The sequence below is a fragment of the Lampetra fluviatilis genome, chromosome 78 (assembly GCF_964198595.1).
Source record: "Lampetra fluviatilis chromosome 78, kcLamFluv1.1, whole genome shotgun sequence".
Taxonomy (NCBI): Eukaryota; Metazoa; Chordata; class Hyperoartia; order Petromyzontiformes; family Petromyzontidae; genus Lampetra; species Lampetra fluviatilis.
In genome coordinates, this window is record NC_136352.1 from 1,512,848 (window position 1) to 1,537,697 (window position 24,850).

Here is a 24,850-nt window from a genome sequence, read left to right on the forward strand (position 1 = left end):
GGGAATAGGCTATTCCGTTTCCCGTCCGTAGACGTTAAAGTAGTTTAATTAACACATTTGTGCCGTTTATATGATTCTTTATTTACTTATTGCACGACATCGACCGTACCAAGTGACGCCAATTGCGTGGGGGGGGGGCAGACCCTGCCAAGTCATGCGCGTTCGCTCCAGCTCACGGGAGACATTTTATTTTACGCGTTTTACAGCCAACACATACATCACGCTGCGGATATTTATTCACAGTGTCATGTCCTTTTCGCCCCCCCCCCCTCCCCCCCCACACGATGCATTCAGTTTATACTACAGACTCCGTAGATAATATTTTACTGCTTACATAGCATTATTCTTGCACGGGCGGTGGATTTTGGGGGGGGAGGGTAGCGGCCCAGCCCCTAGCCTGGCAACGTGCCAACTCCACCACCTCGCCAATATAGGCCAGGACGGCGGCTATGCATCGCACAAGGCCTCAACACGCCTATGGTAAGTACAAATTTCCTTGCTTCTTACGCTAACAACTCAAGTCCATTGTTTATTATTGTTAAACACATTAGTTGACAAACATTACTATAATAATTTTTGTGTGCAGATAAGAACTCACGTTGATTGCTTACTATTATAAAACATACGTTGGGAGAAATTACAATAATGCTTGTGTGCACAAAACTCTTTATTTTTAGGTTGCTAAATGTTCCCTTTTTTGCTGCGCTTTTATGACGCTGCGACGGTTTGCCAGTCTGTGATCTAGCCATGTACGTCCATGTGTATGTGTGTGTGAGTCTGTATGTGTTAGTCCACATGTGTTTGTAAGTCTATACATGTGTGTGTCACTCTGTGTGTGTGTAAGTCAATGCGTTTGTGTGAGTCCATATGTGTGTGTTCATCCATGTCTGTGTATCTCAAGTAGATGTATGTGTGTCACATGTGTATGTGTGTAGGGCTGTGTGTGTGTCAGTCTATGTGTGTCTAAATCCATGTGTGTGTGTCTTAGTCCATATGTGTGTGAGTAAGTACATATGTGCGTTTACGTCAATGTGTTTGTGAGTCCACGTATGTCTGTGTGTGAGTCGCTGTATGTGTGTACGTCCATATGTGTGTGTAACTCCATGTTTGTGTATCTCAAGTGGATGTCTACGTGTGTGTCAGTCCATATGTGTGTGTGTCTAAGTCGATGTGTTTGTGTGTGTGAGTCCATATGTGTGTGTGTGTGTCTGAGTCCATGTGCGTGTGTGTTAGTTGCTGTGTGTGCATGCCTCCATGTTAGTCAGTGTAAGTCCATTTCTTTGCATGTCTGTAGGCCCATGTGTAGGTCTTAGTCCATGTGTGTGATTTATTTACCTGCTCAAGGCCTATGATGCCATCAGTAGGTTTGGCCTCTGGGTTGTTCTTCGTGCTTTCCGAGTTCCTCACCCACTGCTCACCATCCTTAATGACCTTCATGATGGTGAGCAGCTCCGCGTCAAACTACGTGACCGTGAGCCAGAGCCATTCCCTGTACACCTTGGGGTGCAACAGGGATGTCCTCTGGCTCCCACATTATTTTACATATATTTGGACCACGTAGTTCGTGAAGCCTTCAATGGCTGTACCGCTAGAATTTCCATCTGGTACATATACAATGGAAGGCTGAACGATGCCCGGATGTGGTTAAGGGATGGCTCCCTATTGCTCAACCACGTTATGTATGCCGATGATCTGCTAATTGCTGCTCACTCGGAGGAGGAGTTCGAGGTGCTGCTGCTGAACCTGAAGCTTGCCACCAAGAGGTGAGGCCTTAGCATCAGCCCCACCAAAACTAAGCACCTGCCTGGGTATTTTCTACCATCGGACACTCCACCCCCACAACTCCCAATTGGTGATGGGGCAGTTGTGGAGACAGTGGAGAGTTTCCCATACCTTGCCAGTGTGCTAATGACCAGTTCCGGTTTAAAAGCAGAGGTCTCACTCCAAATCAGTCGAGCCACATTATCTTTTCATTGGTTGCGTAAAACTGTGTGGAAGCTACCTGATCTATCACTCCGTACGAAGCTTCAGGTCTTCTCGGCCACGGTCATTCCCTCCCTTCCGCAACGCTTGTGCCCCCCTAATGGAACATCTTTGCCAGTTATAAACATTTAGGATGGCCTGCCTACGATCCATCCTGGATTTAACCAGGCTGCATTGTGTGAGGAGCTCACAAATCCTTGAAAGATGTGGACAAATTCCCATCGGTGAGCTCCTCCGCCAGGTAAGGCTGTGTTGCGTGAGTCATGTAGCCCACATGGCCAGACACCGCATGCCTAAACATCTTTTGTTTGGCCGGATCTAGAGGGCTAAACGGCCTGGCACGGGCTAGAGAAGACATGAATTGATGTGGTACAGGAAGGCGAGGAGCTGAGTCGACTTGCCGATGACGGCTACCAGCCGTGTCAAGATCGGCCTCTGTGGAGGAGCCTCCTGAAGGACGCTACTGGGCAGTTGGAGGCAGTCGCTCTCCAACAACAACGGAGGGCGGAGGAGTGACGCTCACAACAACGAGCGGAGCGCCGGGTGGCTAAAGCACAGCAAGTTGCCACAGTAGGGGGCACAGGTGGTTGTTGTATGTGTTGGGTTATGAAATTTTGATGAAAATAATAAAAATTAATAATTTTCTGAAAAATGCGCAAATCACATTAATTATGTTAATGTGTGAGTTAATATGCATAAATTATGATAATGAATGTAATTATATGCATAAATTATGATAATCACGGGGATAATCGTAGTAATTTATGCGGATGCTTGTGACTATGTTAATGTGTGCAGTTGTGATAATTAAGCTCAGCTTCGTTTATCCAGTGTTATCTCAATCAGGATAACACGATTATCATCGATTAAACGTTTACCGATTATCCTAGTGTGTGTTATGATATTTTAGGTCACCAGTTTCAGATCTCATCACAGGATACAGTACTCAAGAATAAGACAGTTTTGCATGGACTTGGAAGGAACACTTGATATGCTTCTGTGATAACAATTTTATTCTAACAAGCCACGTGACATTCTATCATGCAGGTCAAACATGCGTCAATAATTCATGAGCAAGATTATGCAATGAACTAATATGAATGACAAAAAATTTTACTTCTTCATTTGCGACATTATGCATTTAACTAAAATGAATGAATAAACACTTATGCATTTGCGAGACTATGCATTTACTAAATTGAATAACTCAAAACTCTTATGCATTTGCGATATTGTGCATTTAATGAACTGAATGGCTAAAAACCCTCCTAACAACCAGGCATCTCATTAGTTCGTTTTTGTATCGATCACAATCGGCGACTGGCCGAGTTTGAAAACAAGCATGACACCTTTCATTTTGCGGTAATAAAAGCACTTATTGTATCCCAGAGGCGAAAGTATATGTCAATAGATTCATCGGCAAGTATAAAATCCTTTTAACGGAATGTTTGATATAATGGTGGGTGAGGGCGTGTGTGTGGGAGAGCGAATCTGGCTCTGTTTTAATTAATGCTTCGGCGAGACTCTATGACAAAGGAAACTGGTTTGACAAGATTTCCTCTGTGTTTCCTTGAGTCTGTATGTGGGGAGCGATACGACCTCTGTCCGTGCGAGCTGCAGCCGAGACTTTCTCCGCTGTGAGGTGAGCGGCGGCGCTCGTTCGGAAGACTTTGACTTTCTTTCTCCACGGCGGGATGACGAGTCGGTTTTGGTTGATGCTGGTCGATCTGGGTGTCGCTCGGTGTCGCTCGTTGGCGCTCGGTGGCACTCGGCGCTCGGTGGCGCACGGTGGCGCACAGTGGCGCACGGTGGCGCTCGCTTGGCGATCTCCGCCTTTCCTGCGGGTTGTTCGCTGGTCGTCACTCTGACGAGGAGCGATGCTTCGTTCGTGGCAGGGTGGACGTTGGCGTCTTTGTTGGCTTCGCTCGCAGCTCGGCGACGCAGGGTAACGATTCTTCTCAGGTGGTGCAGACCTCGGCTTGTAGCTGCACGTCGCTACCCCGCGAACCTCGTCATTCTGGATGACGAAAACTTCTTGACGATCTCTGGTGGGGCCCGTGGCCCGGACGATCTCTTTGGTGGGGCCCGTGGCCCGGACGATGTGGGGCTCAGAGCCCCTGGCGATCTGCTTTGGATGGATTTTCCTTCGGTTTATATCTGGAAATTCCACTCAGTTTCCCGAGTTGTTCAAAGGCTGTCATAAAACATTCCTGTGGGTGTGAACCATCTGCGTCCGTGTGTGTGTCGTGTGCGTGTCCGTCCGTGTGTTTATTAGCTTTGATGACACAGCTGTGTGTCGTTCTGGAAGAAAGGGGTGGGGGGGGGGGCTCGTGACTGCGCCACCGAAGTTATCCATTAGCCAGACCGATGATTCGCGTCGAGTTATATATATAAAAATATATATATATTCGAATCCATGTTTTTGTTACTGAATAATATTTGTCGCGAAAACCTACGCGTTAAGCGAGCTTAATTATTCCCTCCCTTGCTCGGGGATCATATCTTTTGTCTCACACAGCTTAAGTTGTTTTGGTTTGGAAGTTGAAATGCGACTTATTTGCTGCTTGGTTCCATTATGCCCAAGTTATGCCGAAACCGTGTTCACGATGTTTCATCGTGACCCGATCTCTCATGGAAATGTTATTTCCTCGCGTGTGCAATTTTTTCTGTCCGTGTTGTGGGGAGACAAAGACGGTTGTTTCCACGGTGGGAGCACCCGGCGCATGCGCTTATTTATTTATTTTCCGAAAACGTGTTAATTTCCTTTGAGCCATTGCCCGGGAGCTTTTTTATTGGTGTCATTTCCTGGCTTTCGGCGTGTTCGTGTGGAGATCCTCTCGGGAAGACAAAGATGGCCGTGAGTTGCTCGCTTCTCATGGGGTGTTGCGTTTGGTTGATTATGGGAGGCTTCCCCGCCCTTCATTCTCCGAGGGAATCCACTTTAATTCCGTACTTATTATTTGACTTCGTGATTATTTAATTTGGTATCCCGGCTAGGAATTTTGTTTTGGAGTGACTCAAGCCATAATTATTCTTTGGTGCTTCGGCCCGGCCGCGTAGAAATTATTTAAGGTAAGTAATGTCCGTATTTAATTAACAATTGATGAATCGCGACTCTGGTGTAGACTGTAGTCTGTTTTCCAATTGGAGTAAGGATAGATACTGTTTGCTTACTCTTCATGGCTAAGTTGGTAATTGTTTATCTAACATGGTTCAAAACCCGACTGTGTTTTTTTATCGTCAATGTTGTTTCCTTTGTTAAGAATATAATTATATATTTCGTGGCCTGGTTTGTATTTATCAAAGGGTTTTTTTTAACAAAAGGATGTCCTCCTGACCCCCCCGCTTGCAATTCCCCCCTCCCTTGTTCCTCTTGTGTGAAATTAAGGGAGTTTTTATTACCTTTATTGCCCCCTTTAGTCTTTTTGAAAGGCGAGGAATGTGCATCTGTGGAAGTGTGGGGGCGTGTCCGTTCTCACGTTGCCGCGTGTCTATTAAAAAACGATATTATATGTTGGCAGAATAATTCTTAAAAAAAATAATATTAAAAAAATTTAAAAAGGGGGTACATACACAACATGGTGCATCAGCCAGTCGTCTCAGTCAGTCGACCTGTGCCATCTGGGTCTGCCTCGTGACCTCCTGCCAGCGGGCGTTCGATACTTTATGTGGCCTCAAGGTGCACATAGCCTGGCACAAGCGTTGTGGTGATGTCACCGTCACTTACTGGCGAATGGCGGTTGTTGTTGTTCAGTCTATGTATGTATGTGTGATTCGATATGTGTGTGTAACCCTTTGTGTGTGTGTCACTCGATTTGTGTGCGTAACTACATGTGTGTGTCTGCCTTTTTCGCCCGGGCAACGCCGGGTTCTCACTGCTAGTGTTAGTAATATTTGTAATCTTATTTGTTTAATAATAGTAAACAATAAACCTGAGTTATTAGCGAAAGATTCAATAAAATTGTACTTTATATTGGCGTGGTGACGCCTCGTCTCGTGCAGAGCCCGCGGCCTCGCCTAGATTGGCAAGCCGGAGGAGGTGAGACATTGCCAGAACTTTATAGCAGTAACTGCACGCATCGTGTTGGGGGGGGGGGGGTGAAGAGGACATGAGACTGTGAAGAAAAATCTGCAGGGTGATATGTATATTTATTTCATGTTAAACGCGTAAATAAAATGTCTCTCGTGAGCTCGACCGAACGCGCATCACTTGGCAGGGTCCGCCCCCCCCAGGCAATTGTCGTGAGTTGGTATGGTCGATGTTGCACAATAAGTAAATAATTAAAATAAGAATGCCACAAAATCGTTAATTAAACGACTTTAAAGTTCACGGACGTGAAAACGGAATAGCCTATTCCCACCGCGGGGCTTAGGGCGTTCCGGCTGGCAATTTTTTTTGTATTTAAAACCCACCGTCTGAGAGCCAAATCCCCCGCAAGCCCGCGTGCGTGGATACTTTTATATATAAGATAATAATGTGGGAGCCAGAGGACATCCCTGTTGCACCCCAAGGTGTACAGGGAATGGCTCTGGCTCACGGTCACGTAGTTTGACGCGGAGCTGCTCACCATCATGAAGGTCATTAAGGATGGTGAGCAGTGGGTGAGGAACTCGGAAAGCACGAAGAACAACCCAGAGGCCAAACCTACTGATGGCATCATAGGCCTTGAGCAGGTAAATAAATCACACACATGGACTAAGACCTACACATGGGCCAGACATGCAAAGAAATGGACTTACACTGACTAACATGGAGGCATGCACACACAGCAACTAACACACACGCACATGGACTCAGACACACACACACACACATATGGACTCACACACACAAACACATCGACTTAGACACACACATATGGACTGACACACACGTAGACATCCACTTGAGATACACACACATGGAGTTACACACACATATGGACGTACACACATACAGCGACTCACACACAGACATACGTGGACTCACAAACACATTGACGTAAACGCACATATGTACTTACTCACACACATATGGACTAAGACACACACACATGGATTTAGACACACATAGACTGACACACACACAGCCCTACACACATACACATTTGACACACAGACATCTACTTGAGATACACAGACATGGATGAACACACACATATGGACTCACACAAACGCATTGACTTACACACACACAGAGTGACACACACATGTATAGACTTACAAACACATGTGGACTAACACATACACATATGGACTCACACACACATACACATGGACGTACATGGCTAGATCACAGACTGGCAAACCGTCGCAGCGTCATAAAAGCGCAGCAAAAAAGGGAACATTTAGCAACCTAAAAATAAAGAGTTTTGTGCACACAAGCATTATTGTAATTTCTCCCAACGTATGTTTTATAATAGTAAGCAATCAACGTGAGTTCTTATCTGCACACAAACATTATTATAGTAATGTTTGTCAACTAATGTGTTTAACAATAATAAACAATGGACTTGAGTTGTTAGCGTAAGAAGCAAGGAAATTTGTACTTACCATAGGCGTGTTGAGGCCTTGTGCGATGCATAGCCCCCGTCCTGGCCTATATTGGCGAGGTGGTGGAGTTGGCACGTTGCCAGGCTAGGGGCTGGGCCGCTACCCTCCCCCCCCAAAATCCGCCGCCCGTGCAAGAATAATGCTATGTAAGCAGTAAAATATTATCTACAGAGTCTGTAGTATAAACTGAATGCATCGTGTGGGGGGGGAGGGGGGGGGGGCGAAAAGGACATGACACTGTGAATAAATATCCGCAGCGTGATGTATGTGTTGGCTGTAAAACGCGTAAAATAAAATGTCTCCCGTGAGCTGGAGCGAACGCGCATGACTTGGCAGGGTCTGCCCCCCCCCCACGCAATTGGCGTCACTTGGTACGGTCGATGTCGTGCAATAAATAAATAAAGAATCATATAAACGGCACAAATGTGTTAATTAAACTACTTTAACGTCTACGGACGGGAAAACGGAATAGCCTATTCGCACCGCGGGGCTTAGAGCGTGCCGCCTGGCAAATTATTTCAGTCTTAAACCCCACCGTCCGAGAGCCAAATCTCCCGCAAGCGCGAGCGCACGGAGACTTTTATATATGATTATTATGTTTATGCAGAGAACAACTCTGCTTCATTGTTTACTATAATCAAACTAATACGTTGCCTAATATTACAATCATAATGTTTGTGTGCAGAAAACTACATTTTCATTCTTAGGTTGCTAAATATTTCCCTTTTTGTGTGCCTTTTTACGACGCTGCGACGGTGTACTGCCATTCTGTGCTGTCGACTGCTGATTCATTAACGTCAGTGCACTGCCACTATTATCTACACTGTTAATTTTGCTTTTACCCATTATGAGTGAATGCCAGTCTGTAATCTGTTGCCTGCTTCTTTACCTCACTAAGTGTACTGCCAGCCTTTCATGTCGACTGTATCCTGCTTTTTCAGCTGCTGCCTGTATTGTCAGCTTTTTATCGCCACTGTAGCAATGCTTATGTCATTGAGTCGGCGTACTGCCAGTCTATAATCTATACTATAGCCTGCTTCTCAACGTACCTGTGCGTACTGCTGCTATTTAATATACACTTATTTCAGATTATTTCTACTAGGCATTTCTATTGTTTCGATTGATCATGTCCTGCAATTTACTGATACGTAGTACTGCGATGCTGATAGCTGTGCCATCATCGGGGATTGCTGTGCACGTCGATGTGTGTGTGAGAGTCGATGTGTGTGTTTCAGTCCATATGTGTGTGCGTCTTAGTCGATGTGTGTGCATGGCTCCATGTCAGTGTGTAAGTGAATGTGCGTTTGTGTGTCTATGTGTGTCAGTCCGTGTGTGTGTGTACGTCCATGTGTATGTATGTGTCAGTCCATATGTGTGTGTGTTAATCTACATGTGTGTATAAGTCCATACATGTGTGCGTGTCATTCGATGTGTGTGTGTAAGTCAATGCATGTGTGTGACTTGATATGTGTGTGTTACTCCATGCGTCTTTATTTAAAGTATATGTCTGTGTATGAGAGTCCATATGTGTGTGTACGCCAATGTGTGTCAGTCTATGTATGTGTGTGTGAGTCTATGTGTGTGTGTGAGAGTTGCTGTGTGTACGTCGATATGTGTGTGTGTGACACCATGTGTGTGTATATCTCAAGTGTATGTGTGTCAGTCCATGTGCATGTGTGTTAGTCGCTGTGTGTGCGTGGCTCCATGTTAGTTAGTGTAAGTCCATTTCTTTGCGTGTCTGTTGGTCCTTGTGTGCGTCTTAGTCCATGTGTGTGCTTTATTGACCTGGTCAAGGCCTATGATACTATCAGTAGGCCTAGCCTCTGGGTTGTTCTTCGTGCTTTCGGAGTCCCTGACCCTCTGCTCACGATCCTTAAGGACCTTCATGATGGTGAGCGGCCCCGTGTCAAACTACGTGGCCGTGAGTCAGAGACATTCCCTTTACACCTTCGGGTGCAACAGGGATGTCTGGCGCCCGCATTATTTTACATATATTTTTACCACGTACTTAAGAGGAATTACCATCTGCTACAGATACAATGAGAGGCTGATCGATGCCCGGGTGCAGTCAAGGGATGGCTCCCTATTGCTCAACCACGTTATGTATGCCAATTATCTGCTAATTGCTGCTCACTCGGAGGAGTTCGAGGTGCTGCTGCTGAACCTGGAGCTTGCCACCAACAGGTGGGGCCTTACCATCAGCCCCACCAAAACTAAGCACCTGCCTGGCTATTTTATACCATCGGACATTTCACCCCCACAACTCCCAATTGGTGATGGGGCTTTTGTGGAGACAGTGGACAGTTTCCCATACCTTGCCAGTGTGCTAATGACCGGCTCCGGTTTAACAGCAAAGGTCTTACTCCAAATAAGTCGAGCTGCATTATCTTTGCATTGGCTGCGTAACGCTGTGTGGAAGCTACCTGCTCTATCACTCCGTACGAAGCTTCAGGTCTTCTCGGCCACCACGGTCATTCCCTCCAAACTCTATGCTTGCGAAACTTGGACCCCCCTAATGGAACATCTTCGCCAGTTAGAAACATTTAGGATGGCCTGCCTACGATCCATCCTGGGTTTAACCTGGCTGCATTGTGTGAGGAGCTCACAAATCCTTGAAAGATGTGGACCAAGTCCCATCGGTGACCTCCGGCAGGCAAGGCTGCGTTGCTTGAGTCATGTAGCCTGCATGGCCAGGCACCACATGCCTAAACAGCTTTTGTTCGGCCGGATCCAGGGGGCTGGAGAAGACATGGAGTTATGTGGTACAGGAGGATTTGTAGCTGAGTCCACTTGCGGATGACTGCTACCAGCTGTGTCAAGATCGGCCTCTGTGGAGGAGGCTCCTGAAGGACGCTACTGGGCAGTTGGAGGCAGTCACCCTCCAACAACAACGGAGGGCGGAGGAGCGACGCTCACAACAATGAGCGGAGCACCGCGTGGTTAAAGCACAGAAAGTTGCCACAGTAGGGGCCACAGGTGGTGCATCAGCCAGTCGTCTCAGTCAGTCGACCTGTGCCATCTGGGTTTGCTCCGTGACCTGCCAGCAGGCATTCGACACTTCACGTGGCCTCAAGGTGCACATAGCCTGGCACAAGCGTTGTCGTGACGTCACCGCCACTTAGTGGCGAATGGCGGTTGTTGTTGTTCAGTTTATGTATGTATGTATGTGTGAGTCCATTTGTGCGTGTAACTCTATGTGTGCGTGTTAGTCGATTTGCGTGTGTAACTACATGTGTGGCTGCCTTTTTTGCCCGGACAACGCCGGGTACTAACCGCTAGTAGCTAACATAATTAAGTAGGTCCCGAATTTTGTTATTGTATGTGGTTTTGTCCATGATGACAGTGGCATTGCCCTTGTCGGCTGAGAGGATGACTATGTCATCTCTCTTTTTTCATTGAGAACGCTCAAAGTACTAAGTCATGTTTTGCAGAGGGGTCAAATACTTATTTCCCTCATTAAAATGCAAATCAATTTATAACATTTTTGACATGCGTTTTTCTGGATTTTTTTGCTGTTTTTCTGTCTCTCACTGTTCAAATAAACTTACCATTAAAATTCTAGACTGATCATTTCTTTGTCAGTGGGCAAACATACAAAATCAGCAGGGGATCAAATACTTTTTTCCCTCACTGTATATTACTCTGTGGATGCAAAATATGAACTTATTTAAATGACCATCTGTGCTGGCTTATACAATGATGGCTGGCCTGCCTATGATTCATGCTCTTCAACCAGACTTGGATTAGAAGCTTACAGATCCTTAATATATCAATATAGAATATTATCTTGAGTATCTTTGGCAGGTGAGGCTGCATTGGTTCGGTCATGAATCCCGCATTCCCAGACACTGCATGCTCAAGCAGCTTTTATTTGTCAAGATGTAAGGGGCTGAACAGGCATGGCATTGGCCTGCCGATGACTGGTGCCAGGCGTGAAGATCGGCCTCTGGAAGAGGCCCATGAGGTATGCTGCATGGCAGTTAAGAGATATTTGCTCTGCAACAACAATGAGGTCGGAAGAGCGACGCCCACATGAATGGGTGGAACGCTAGGTTCCTAACACCCAGCAAGACAGTGGAGCACAGCTGGTTTATCTGTCGGTCATCCCTTGACACCTGGATCATTCCCATTACCTGCTGACAAAGAATCCACATTTACATGGCCTTAAACTTCACCTATCATGGCATTAGCACTGTGATAAGGTTACTTCCAATTTGTGATGAATGGTGACTGTTAATATAATCTGTTACTGATCCATGTGAAATGCATTTGTATGTAAGAGTGTATCTATGTGGGGAGCGGTGGCGCAGTTATTTCACTGCATTATGAACTCAACAATTAGTGTTTGTTTATTGCCGACAGCAAACATGTTTGATAAATGAAAGCTGAACTTCTTGTGGGCCTCTGCTATGTTGATTGATCTTAAATTGCATAGTGTGAAGTCAGGAAGCATTAATACTGAGCAGATGAAGGCAGCCAGGCATGGTTCTGGACACACCACCTTTTTACCATGCCAGTGTGTAACAGTGTCAAGTTTGTATTTGCAGTAAAGTATATTAACTATTGAACATGTGGGTTAAATCAAAACAAATAGTTTATTTTAGTTTTCCTCTGGAACTTTTTGTAAGAATGGAAACAGTCAGCAAATTAACACGGCACATATCTTGCTGACGTTAGATCTGTTCTTCCAAGCATTCAAGCAAATCTGAGCCTGGCTTCACACCTCTAAGTTGCACTTGAATATTAATTTATGCATAATACAAATAGTATTTTCAACAGCCTTTGCTATGTTAGCTGAGTTTAGCTTTTTAAAATATTCCTTTTGTAGCCAGGCAGCCGAAATTATGTACAGTGATACCTCGGTTCACGAACGCTTCTGTTCACGAACAACTCGGTTCACGAACAGAAAAGTTCATAAAAATATGCTCCGGTTCACGAACTCCGCTTCGGTTCACGAACAGGAGCCGCGGCCATTTTAATGCTATTTCCAGGCTGTCACATGGTCGTGACTTCCTGTAGGAAGATCGTGGAGAGAAGAAGAAACACAGAAAGAAGTACTGTGAGTACTGTGAAGACACTTTCAGTGACTTTTTGCTTTTTGGTGTGCTTTTTAGCACATACAGTACTGTACTGTACTACTGTACTGTACTGTACAATACTGTACTTACTGTATTGTACACTTCACCCGTTTGAGTGCTTACTGAAGTCATCTCAAGCAAGGTTAGTGTTCTCTCTTTATACATTACTATATTGTACAGTACTAATGTGTATTGTAATTTGTTTCATATTTTTGTGCTTCAAAACCCAAAAAAAAGGTCAAAACGGATTAACCGGATTTACATTGAACCCTATGGGAAAATGTGCCTCCGTTCACGACCAATTCGGTTCGCGACCAGAGTCAGTTCACGAATTAAGTTCGTGAACCGAGGTATCACTGTACTTGGTGTTTTGGATTAACATTTATTTTGAAGATACTAGGGCTTCCAGGCATATTTATAACCATTTGCCTTCTCATTGTATGCCTTAACAGCCCATGTGATGAATTGGGAAATATCTTGAATATATGAATAAGTATAGACGTTAGTCACGTGTGACTGTGTATATATTCATTCCTCTGTGCCTCGATACTGACTTAGATGGTGTGGATGTGTTTTTCTGCAGGCAGCTGACGTTTCTTCTGACACTTCCTCTGCAGAATTGGTGTGATGGAGAAAAGGCACTCAGCACAGCTCGGTACAAAAAGACAACAATGCGACCAGTATGCAAACAGTATGGATCTTACTGGAAATTTTACACAGCGCCAGAGAACTCAAACAGGAGAGAAACCCTTCAAGTGCACTGTGTGTGAGAAGGCATTTGCACGGTCATCAAAACTTAAAAAACACCAAAGAACACACACGGGAGAGAAACCCTTCAAGTGCACTGTGTGTGGGAAGGCATTTTCAGATTCATCACATCTTAAAAAACACCAGAGAACACACACAGGAGAGAAACCCTTCAGGTGCACTCTGTGCGGGAAGGCTTTTGCACAGTCGCCACATCTTAAAAAACACCAGAGAACACACACAGGAGAGAATCCTTTCAAGTGCACTGTGTGCGGGTACGCGTTTTCACAGTCCTCTGCTCTTGTAATACACCAGAGAACACACACAGGAGAGAAACCCTTCAAGTGCAGTGTGTGTGGAAAGGTGTTTGTATGGTCATCACTACTTCAAAGACACCAGAGAACACACACAGGAGAGAAACCCTTCAAGTGCACTCTGTGCGGGTACGCGTTTTCACAGTCATCTGCTCTTGTAACACACCAGAGAACACACACAGGAGAGAAACCCTTCAAGTGCACTCTGTGCGGGTACGCGTTTTCACAGTCATCTGCTCTTGTAACACACCAGATAACACACACAGGAGCTAAACCATTCAAGTGCACTCTGTGTGGGAAGGCATTTGTATCGTCATCACATCTTCAAAGACACCAGAGAACACACAGTCATCAGAAGATCCCCCAGGAGAGGAGTCTGAAATCGACTTGTGAATGTCAAAGTGCTGCAATGTGCCCATCCTTAATGAAAAAAGAACCACAAGAAAATCCTAGCTTGGACACTTTAAAAGGTATCAAGTTGAAATATGAAGAGGCAAAGGTGAAATATGAAGTGACAGTGAAGAGCGAAGAAGTGAAGGTGAAATGTGAAGATGAAGATTCATATCCAAAATCAGAACTTCACATTGATGGATGCAACGTGAAGCAGGAGGAGAATTCTTACTGTGAGGCAGAGCGAGGCAACTCCCAGCAGTTTGTAGAAGTGGAGGTGTGGCTGGACTTCTTAGACAATACAAAGTCAAAAGAGACCGGGTAGATGTGTAGTGTAGCAGCGCCGAGTATTGACCAGGTGTAGCAATTGCGGGTGTACCCACCCAAGGGGAAGGGATACATCTTGTGGCTCCCAGAACCAGCTAGATTGTTGCAGAAGGGGGGTGTGGCCAGGGCGGATCCTGGAAGGATAAAAGCGGGATGGAGAGAGAGAGCTCAAGGCTGTCGGTGGTCTTCAGGATCGTCTCGTCGTTGCTGCTGTCCTTATCATCGCTGCCGTCTTTGCCATCGCTCAACGTCGCCATTGCTAGATAGTTATCCAGCTAACTAGTCCGTCAGCGCTGTGGTTGCTAGGCGGTCAGTGTTGTGCTATATGCTAGTGAGTGAAACAGTGTGAGTTATGAGAAATAACAAGCTCCCTCTGTAGTTTATTGTCTCGAGAGTCGTACACTACAGATGTGTAAGCTTGAGACAATGAAGCTCCAATAGATTCACCTTTGTCACTGGACTTTAATTTAAATAAAGTGAAGTTGAACACTCAATTCCTAGGTTCAACCTGCAGAGTAAGAGCGGCCAAAATGTGTGGACCTGTGGGTTGGGTAGATGTCTAACCAGGAGCGAGAGCCAATAAGCTCCCAAGCATTCACTATGTTATGATAATAATATTTGCATTCATGTGGTGATTTATTGCCGATAAGAGTTTTTTTTGGGTTAGATCGCGTAAATATAAATGTTTCGTTGAACCCGCCACTACGCGATTTGTTCTCCAACACCGGTGTGCTGTACTAGTGTAGTGTAAAAACGCCGACTGTTGTTCAGCACTGGCAACTGCGGTGGACAAACAGAACACACGCAGGTAAGCATATATACGGGTGTGTCGGCAGGGTGAAAGAACTGGGGCAAGGGTCACGGGTCACGGAAGACCCATCTGGAAGCCCCTGAAACCTGCTAGTGGGTTCGAGAAGGGAGGTGCGGCCAGGGCGGAGCCAGGTGGCACTGGGTAGCATAAAAGCAGCTGAGAGCGGGAGCTCATGGCTGCTAGTTCTGAGAGTGGGCTCGTCTCGTCGCAGTCATCTTCGCCGCCTTCGTCGCTGCCATCTTCGCTAGATATTGCGTGGCTGGATAGTTGTTGGCTGTTTCAGTCAGCGCCATCGGTGTTACATGGTCAGGGTTTTGTTTAGGCAGGCTAGACGACTAGGGAGAGTGCGATGGCGAACCTATGAAGTTGTTAATAAGGAAGGTGCCCCCTTACAAACCTTGTTTCCCACTACGATGACACTACAACTGGTGTCTGGAGTGGGATGAAGAAAGAACCCACCTATAGTGTCGTCGGACAATGGGGACGGCAAAACATTCATCCCTCCGGCAGCACCGGAACCCTGGTTACGAAGTCTGTTGGCGGAGAGAGAGCGGCTGCGGATCAGCAGGAGAGCGGCGGCGCATCGGCGGGAGAGCAGCCGCAGATCGGAGGGAGAGCGGCGGCGAATCAGCGGGGGAGGAGGTCGATCCTCCGCGGTCATGCGCCGAGCATGCGGCATGGCCGAGTCACGAGGGAGGACCCTGGCAGCAGTCCCCATCAGTATGGGAGAGCGGAGGAGCCTGGACCAGAGACCGTGCATGTGGTGGGCGCCATTTTGCAATTGGAGGGCTTGGCATGGCTAGCGGGCGCTATTTTGTGGAGAGCGCGGGACAGCACTGGAGGGGCGCCGGAGTCGATGGCGCTGCAAGGGGCAATTTTTGGCCTACCATGTGACACCCACATGAAATTTCTCCAGTGGAAGGGAGGGGAGGCCGAGATGCCCTTCGCTTTCCGGGAGGCGCTGCTGGTGCTGGGGCGGAGGGCGCACCTCCAGATGGGTGAGGCGGCGCTCGACACCTTGGCTGTGGTGTGCAGCCTGGGGACGCACGGGAGAAGGCCCCCACGGGTGGAATGGCAACTGGGGCAGCCCCCTCTGTCCTGGGGCCCCACGGCCAAGTGTTTCAGGTGTGGTCAGCTGGGCCACATCGCCATAGAATGCTAGGGTATCAGCAGGGCGCTGGCAGCGCCACCGACGCACCCCAACCCGCCGGCAACGTCTTCCTCAGCTCCACCGATTCTGATGATTTCTGAGACCGCAGTGTGCTAAGTGTCAAGGGCTCTATCCGATTAGATGCTACTGCGTGCCCTTTAGACCATTGTTTTTTTGTTCCCGTTCCTCGGAACCCCAAGGAATGCAAGATCCTGCCAAGGCGGGAGTGAACAGTGTCAAGGACCGGCTCACTTGAGCTACGTTCTGGTAAAGGTTGACTCTCCTTTGTAAGGTGGGATTCGGGGGGGCTGTGTGTATTGTTTGAGTTGCATTGTCGGTTCGCAGGGGGGCGTCGCGGTTGTGCGGTCCCCGACGGGGTTCTTTCCCACGCTGCAGTTGCGCTGCGTGTTGTCGGTTTGCGGGGGCACTGCAGGTTGTCCTTTTTGTTGGTGGTCTGTGGGGGGCGCTGTGGTTGTGCAATGTGGTTATGGTTTGCGGGAGACGCTGCGGTTGTACTGTATGGTCGCAGGAAGTGTTGCAGCTAAGGTTGTTTTCGTGGTGAATTTTTTTTGTGTTGGTGGTGTTCCTCGGAGTTAGGGGTTGCTCTGCCTGTCCACCGGTTGCAGTTGCTGGATGTCAGCCGACTTGTCCAGCAAAGGTAACTGCGGTGGACAAACAGTACACACACCGGTGAGCATATACACAGGTGTGTTCGGCAGGGTGGAGGAACTGGGGCAAGGGTCATGGAAGACCCTACCTGGAAGCCCCTGGCACCTGCTAGTGGGTTTGAGAAGTAAGGGCATGACCAGGGCGGAGCCAGGCCACGTTGGGTAGCATAACTGCAGCTGAGAGCGGGAGCTCAGGGCTGCCGGTTCTGGGAGTGGGCTCATTTTGTCGTTGCTGTCAATCTTTGCTGCCTTCGTCGCTGTCGTCTTCGCTAGATATTGCGTGGCCGAATAGTTGGCTGTCTCGGTCAGCGCCATCGGTGTTACATGGTCAGGATTGTGTTTAGGCTAGGCTAGACGACTATGGAGAGTGCGATGGTGAACCTGTGAAGGTGTTGATAAAGAAGGTGCCCCCTTAGAAACCTTGTCTCCCACCACGATGACACTACAACACGGTCACGGTTGTGTTTAGGTTAGGCTAGATGACGAGAGAGAGCGCATTTATAATTACGCGATCTAACCCAAAAAAACATTATTATGGATGATATTGGTCGCGAAAGCAACCGTGTTAAACTTGCTTAATTGCCTCAGCAATTCGGAGTTTTGTATCATATCTCATCACAAACACTCAAAGAGCACCTCCAAGTGCCAGCTGCCTCTGTGTGAAATAAGGTGGCCCAGCACCAACCTGCATGTGGGCATGAGTCTCAGTAGGGGGCGAGAATTGATGTGTAATCTCAGTTGTGTAATTTCTTGCTATGACCCAAATTAGACAATGACACCAACATGCAATGACCTGTGTGTTTTGAATGACACTGTTTTACATCCACTGTTAAGCAGACGATGCATAATGTTACTGGAGTAGCCAGGGGTGCCTGTCGGATTTGTACCTTGAACCTCTGCAATAAATAGAGAATGCGCTACCACTTGGCTTCCCTCAATCTCAGTGGCATGCATGCAAGTGTAGTGTGCTAACTTAGGTGCTCACTTGTACTTTGAGGCAACACGTTTATTTAACACAACGGGTAACTCTAACAGGATAACAGCACGGTGGTGACCACCACGACTAACTAAACTGACACTCAGAGAGACAATTCTATAGTCGGACCAGGACAGCTAACTGGCTGCCTGATCCACGCGTGAAGACCGGAGACCGAGGACCCAGGATCGAGGATGGCGACTTAATTCCCAGGGTTGAACTCCCCGATCCCCCCCTCAGGACCCCGCTTATAACTTCCCTGGCATGGCTGGCCCCGCCCCTGGCCATGCCCCCCTTCCAGAACCCTCGTGGGGACTCTGGATCCCCATCACATGATCCTGTCACACCCGACTGGGGGCCCCCTGCCCCCTTCATCCGGTCACGTGCTCTCCCGGGTTCACCTCGCTGTCACGTCCTGACACGGCCCCCTTCTCAGCAACACCCAGGCTCCGCTCTTAGAGTACCACCCCTCACACGGCACTTTCTCGGCACCGTGGTGGCTCCCATGAGGCCACCCCCATGAGGTCATCCCCCCCTTCGTAAAACACAGCCGTCCCGGCTGTCAAAAATCCCAACACAAGGGTGTGCCTCCCAACCATTAACATCAATAAATATCCGAAGCCCGCAAAATAAATACAATATATACAACATGTATAGTCACTGAGAAAAATGGAGGGGGGGGGGGAAGAGAGATGGAGGAGAGGACTACAACAACAACAAAAATGTTGGCAATGTACAGCACCCCAGCTACCCCCCCACCCCAAAAGCATGTCCCCGCCCTGTGTGTGTGACAACACCCCTGACTACGAGGACAGGTTCAGCCAATGACCCGATCGAGTGCGACAAGCAGCAGAACGATGCTCCAACAATGCACGGTGGAGGGTAGTTACTTGAATCGGGCAGTCCTCGAACGAGTCCTTGTAACCGGCGCCCCAGGTGAGGTGGGCCTGGGCTCCCTGGGAGACCCGAGGGAATTCAAAAATGGCCTAATGGGCGTGGCCCCTCCTGAGAAGACACAACCGTCGGTGGAGAATGAATGTTTGACGGGCGATCCGCTCCATGCTGAGCATCCGTGGTTGACTCGTCCGGCGACTGCGTGGCTATCAAGACCCTTCGGTCCTGTGGGTGGCACAGAATTCCCCTGAGGTACGACCTCAGCAGATGCCTTCCCCAGCTCGGCGGGCACACCGGACACTCGGCCCTTAGGTAATGGAGATGAAGGGGGCACGCTCGGCGGAACAAATGGTTTCAGTTGCGACGGGTGAACAAACCAGGATCGTTGGCCGAACTGAATTTTCACACTGAGGCCTGTTGTTTTGTATCACGTCGACCGGACCTCTCCAAGGCTTGTACAATTTTGTGGAAGTACCCACTGGCACTTGAGGACACTGCAGCCATGCCTTGTCACCCAGAGCCCATGTCCTGCCCGACACGTGGAGTCCCCTCAACCTTTCGTTGGCCAACTGTCGTAAGGCAGAATTATGCCTGGAAGCATCACGTGCCTCCATCACCCGCTGAAGGGTAAGGCACATGTGCTTGGACATGTTGATCTTAGACTTAACCAGTCGACGCATGAGGGATTGTTCTGTTGGCTGCGAGCACCCCGGGGACATGTAAATCCCAATCGCCCTGGGACTTGCTGACCTGTTGACTAAGCATAGAGGTCAGGATCCTGTGTAGACACTCTACCATCTCGTCAGTCTGGGGTTGGTAGGGCGATGTACGGACCTTTTTGGTGCCCAACAGGCCACACACCTCCTTAAGTAATTTCGAAGAAAAATGTTTGCCCTGATCAGTAAGGAGGCGCTCCGGGGTCCTCTTATCCAACACGTACCCGTGAAGGAACGCCTCCATAATAACCGCCGCCGACTGGTTGAGAAGCTGCCAAAGCCATAGGCCAACAAGAAAAATATTCGACACCCACTAGTATTTATTTCCACGTGGCGTGGTCGGAAAGGGTCCGAGGACGTCAAGCGCGACGAGCTCGTTAATCTGGGAAACCCGAATAAATGGTAAGGGCGGGCAGCACATTTTTGGCAGTGGTTTCTACCGAGTGCAGTGTACACCCCTTCAGAACGTTGTACACATCACCCGACATTCCGGGCCCAAAGAATTTGAGCCTGAGGGTTGCCAGGGTCTTACGAACACCCAGGTGCATTAGGTGTTCGTGCATCGCCGCAATTTACCCCTCATCTCCATAGGAACAATACTATAGCGGCGGAAACCCGCCATCCCAGCGCATCAGCAGACCCCCCTTTAGAATGAGCGGATCTACCCTGCGGCAGTCCCCCCCATCCCTGGCATTCATGACGCGGTGTCGCATTAGGGAGGTATCCTCCGCCTGGAGGCGCCCCCATTCAGCATGGGACAACCCAATGGTGGAATTGCACGCTTCCGGAGCATCTGAACAGTCGTGCGGTGAAACATCCGCAGACGCTACAACAGAGGGAGATGACACCTCCGCAGCCGGTTTACAGCGGCCCGATCCCGTGAGACGCGCACCCATCACCCAGCGACAGTCGCAACAGCGCATCCGCGTTTACACGTTTATAGTTTCCTATAAAGACCTCTAACCATCGGGAGAGCTGGCTGGATGGCTGTTAAATACGCAACGCGTACTGGAGAGCGGCATGGTCCATGTGTACCCCAAAAAGGCCCTGCTATCGAGGTTCGGACGGTACTGTTGGATAAAAAAAACATGGCCAGCAGCTCCCATTGCGTGACGCAATAGCGTTGCTCGGCCGGTGAAAGGACTTTGTCGTCCACTACCTGCGATAGTACGGCACCGATGCCGGTGTTGCTGGCGTCTGTATCAAGAAGGGCAGCGGAAAGTCGGGGTATTTTTTACATTGCACAGCTGATGAAAAGATAATGCTGCCTGACTGATTCGGACCACCCCACACACTATGTACACACATAATCAGTGTAGACATGTATTGTGTACACACAGTGTACTTGCACAGTGTAAACAGTCTGCATATACAGTGTATACACAAACACATTAACAAGAACAACAACCGCCATTCGCCACTATGTGGTGGTGACGTCACCACGGCGCTTGTGCCAGGCTATGTGACACAGTGTACACACACAGTGTTTTCACTGCTATGATTAAAGCAGTGCATACTGACTGTTGGTACCTGCTATGATTACAGCAGTGAATACTGACTGTGGTGGGACCTGCTATGATTACAGCAGTGAATACTGACACAATACTATTCACGTTGTTGTTGTTGAACTCACGCACCCAAGGGGTCTCTTCAAGAGAGGGAGCAATGCAAAAGGAATCTGAATAAACTTAAACTGTAACCCCACTCTCGGACGTCACCACTCCGCATTACCTCATCGGGGTGAGATGCCAGGGTGAAGGTGTACCCCACTATCGACGTCATGTCATGTCTCAAAGGTATCCCCCCTCCCCCGTGCTTTTGAGCGTGACGTCACGTCTGGTCGGTCACTGCGGATTTCCGTTCCAGTAAAAATCCTTATTTGGGCAAATCTACGCCAAGTCACTTTCGGGTCATTAACATAATTTATTCATAAATTCACTCGAGTTCATTACGCCGGGTTCAGCATCCACACCCCATCACCCAACATATAGGCCTGGCTCGTTAACATAATGTTTTCACTATGAGACCTCGTTTACCAGTGGGAAAATATAGTAATAGGTTTTTACCCTTTCAACTGGTACAAAAAACTGACACCTTTATACAAGGGATCATGTTTGCAATAACCACAACACAAGCAGTCAAAATGCAATCAAAAAGAAACAACTGTGATAACAGTGCATATCATTATCAGAGTTGTTTCTTTTTGTTTGCATTTTGACTGCTTGTGTTGTGTTTTATTGCAAACATGATCCCTTGTATAAAAAGGTGTCAGTTTTTGTACCAGTTGAAAGGGTAAAAACGTATTACTATAATTTTTCATGATAATTGTTTTTTTACCCTTCTATCTGGCAACAAAACTGACACCTTTTTACAAGGAGTCATGTTTGCATAGATCGCAATACCTGCAGTCATAATACAAACAAAAGACATAACTCTGAAAATGTGCACTGTCCTTGAAGTTGATTGGTCCACACCCGAGACAGCTTTCCTTAGAGCCTAGTCTCATATGTGTTGGACCAGATGACGCCGAAAGGCGCACAACGATTGTGTCTAATGAAGGAATCCCAACCCCCTGTGAGCACAGGAGGCAGCTTGGAGCGTATATTTATTCAAAGGGAGGGGGAAGGGGGGTAGCATTAACAAAGGAAAAGGAATGTTAATAGTATGTAGCTGCAGTTACTAAACAACCACGTAGAAAACTAAAGTATAAACTACATAAAAAACTAAAGTATAAACGACAGCATCATCAGTATACTTACTATACAATAAGCTGAGTTACTAACAGTAAGTAATACATTACAATTGTACGTCGTAAAAATTATATAATATGCTTCCATCTAAACTTTATTCTCTTACATCACACGAGTCTACACCGTACTATATACTGCCATAGACAAACCCAACATTAAATTATATACTGTATTGCTATAAACCTTATACATTTTAATATAACACTATGTATTATTCTACCAACCCTAATGTGTATCACACTGCTATATGTTTACTATACAATTACGATACTATATGTTACTTTGTACATTGTATTAAGCATATAAATGTTATACTATTTGTTATTATACACTGTACCATTGACCGTCGTGTCAATGGTATCATTTTTCGGTTACACCGCCGCTCATTGGGGGAGGGGATTGTGTGTTGAACCCCGCAAGTGACGTCATGTCACCTGCCGCGTGACGTCACGAGATACCAGGAAGCTCGGCGCGCGCGCTGAGATCCGAGGTGGGAAGTTCACGTCGTGGTTGTTGTTGTCGTGGTGGTTATTGTTGTTGTTTACCCAGGTAGAGCCTCACTCCTCTCTCTTGTAGGGATATCAATTGAGGAGCAGCGAGTATGGAATCGATGTCCAGTTTGGAACATTATAACGCGGGGCCTAGCCATGCGGGGCCTTGCCTCCTGCCCTTGCCTGATTGCATTTGCTTTAATTCTCTGCTTCAGTTTAATTTGTCTTCACCTGGCTCACTACTTTGAAGATTTGTTTATTTTAAATATTTCTACTTTTTATTTTGCGAGGCATAGCCCACTTGAGCTAAACCGCTCTTTTTCAGAAGCGACCTGCCCACAACAAAGTGGCGTATCAACGTGTGTAAATGTATATCGGTCAAATACTCTAAACGTGTAGTGATGTTGACTCTAAATGTGCAGGGAAAAACCGGAGGATCCGGTAGAAATTCCACGCGACCACGGGGAGAGAAACACGCAAACTCCAAATTTACATCCGTAATACAGGTTTGTTTGGGTTAGACCGCGTAAATATATAAAGGTGCCGTTAAACCCGCCACCACTTGACAGTAAGGGTTGGTCACATTAACAGAACGTGGTCAGTTCGTCACTAGTACAGCACTACACCGGTTGTGTGTTGGAGAACCAAGCCACAACATTTACAATCTGAGTACGACGTTCACCAGTAATTACAACCAGCTTCATCAGGCGACAGCCAAATGTTGTGGCTTGACTCTGGGACTATAAATCAGGTTGCTGGGTTTATAGCGCAGTACGCTAACCATTGCACTACCGCTCCCCACTCATGCATAAATATTATCGGAAGTATAGTATTTATTCAGTAATAGGCAAGTTACCCGGCTTCGCACAGGTCTCAGTAATCAAACATTAAGGTTAATGTCTTGCAATGCTGGCTTTATTAAAATTATTGAATCCTGCCAGTGAAGTCTGTAAATGTGTGTATATTGTCACGGTTTTTTGGTTGTGTTATACAATCGCAGGGCTTGTTTGTTTCATAATGAGGACAGCTTTTAAATTCGTTGCCCTTGGAGAGCTTGAGGATAGACAATGTTGGATGTTTTGCCATCTGGTGGGTTTAATCGAATTAATTAATAATCAACGTTTTTGGGTTCAGATCGCGTTATTTATGAATGTGTCGTAACCCTCCACCACCCGACACGGCCAATCAGCAAAAAAGTGTCACGTTGACAAAAGACAAATAGTTCACAGCTTTAGCCCACCGGTGTGTTGAAACGTGAAACCACAACATTTACAATTTTTGAGTACGACGTTTCGCTGGTAATTGCATCCAGCATCATCAGCCAATTCGCCAGAATGGTGAGGCTCTGCTCTGTCTCCTGTTCTTATATAGAGCAGCAGCAGGGTGACGTCATCATTAACTCATCAACTCATCAGGTGCAACGATTTGAGGGGGGGGGGTTATTGTAATTATATACTAGATTAGTAATCAGGCAATTGTTACGATGCGAGTTGTAGATTAGTAATCGGTTGGAATGTGTTTTATTGTGATTATGCTACGTTAGTAATCAGTTAGTGTTTGTTTCCCTTATAAGGAATTGTAATGTATCTTATTTAATAATATGCTTCCAGGCCACATTAAGCGTGTAGCTGTCTGAGCGATTAAAATTATTTCTGTTTCTCTCAATTTCAATGGATTCTCTAATTAGTCTTTGCCAGTAGTAACTAGTTTTACACAACACTTCAACGTTGTCAAAATCAATTGAGTGTCCCTGTTGGCAAGCATGTTCTGCCACTGCCGACAGTTGTGTTTGCGATAGTTTAATATTTCTCTGGTGTTCTTTTAGTATTACACTAATGTTATGCCCCGTCTGTCCAATATAGCATTTGCCACATAAACAATTTATCCGATATACACCTTCTGTTGATAATTTAGGTAATTCGTCTTTAGTGCAAGTTACTAGTTTTTTTATTTTGTGTACTGCACCAAATCTTACTGTAATGTTTTGCTTTTGCAAAACACGGGCTAATTTGTCAGTTACTCC

General features: G+C 47.0%; 1 protein-coding gene across 2 annotated transcripts in view; it reads left to right on the forward strand.

Annotated features, from left to right (window-relative positions):
• The first annotated feature begins 298 nt into the window (after nucleotides 1-298).
• Nucleotides 299-24,850, forward strand: part of LOC144953547 (uncharacterized) — a 34,544-nt gene continuing 9,992 nt past the window's right edge. The window contains exons 1-2 of one of the 2 annotated variants that reach the window (XM_078884100.1): nucleotides 299-480; nucleotides 13,177-13,895. In XM_078884100.1, coding sequence (XP_078740226.1) covers nucleotides 13,221-13,895 — 675 coding nt within the window. In that variant the 5' untranslated portion in view covers nucleotides 299-480; nucleotides 13,177-13,220. Of the gene's footprint in view, nucleotides 481-13,176; nucleotides 13,896-22,765; nucleotides 22,827-24,850 lie in introns of those variants that run through there. The other variant, XM_078884099.1, reaches the window with a different exon arrangement.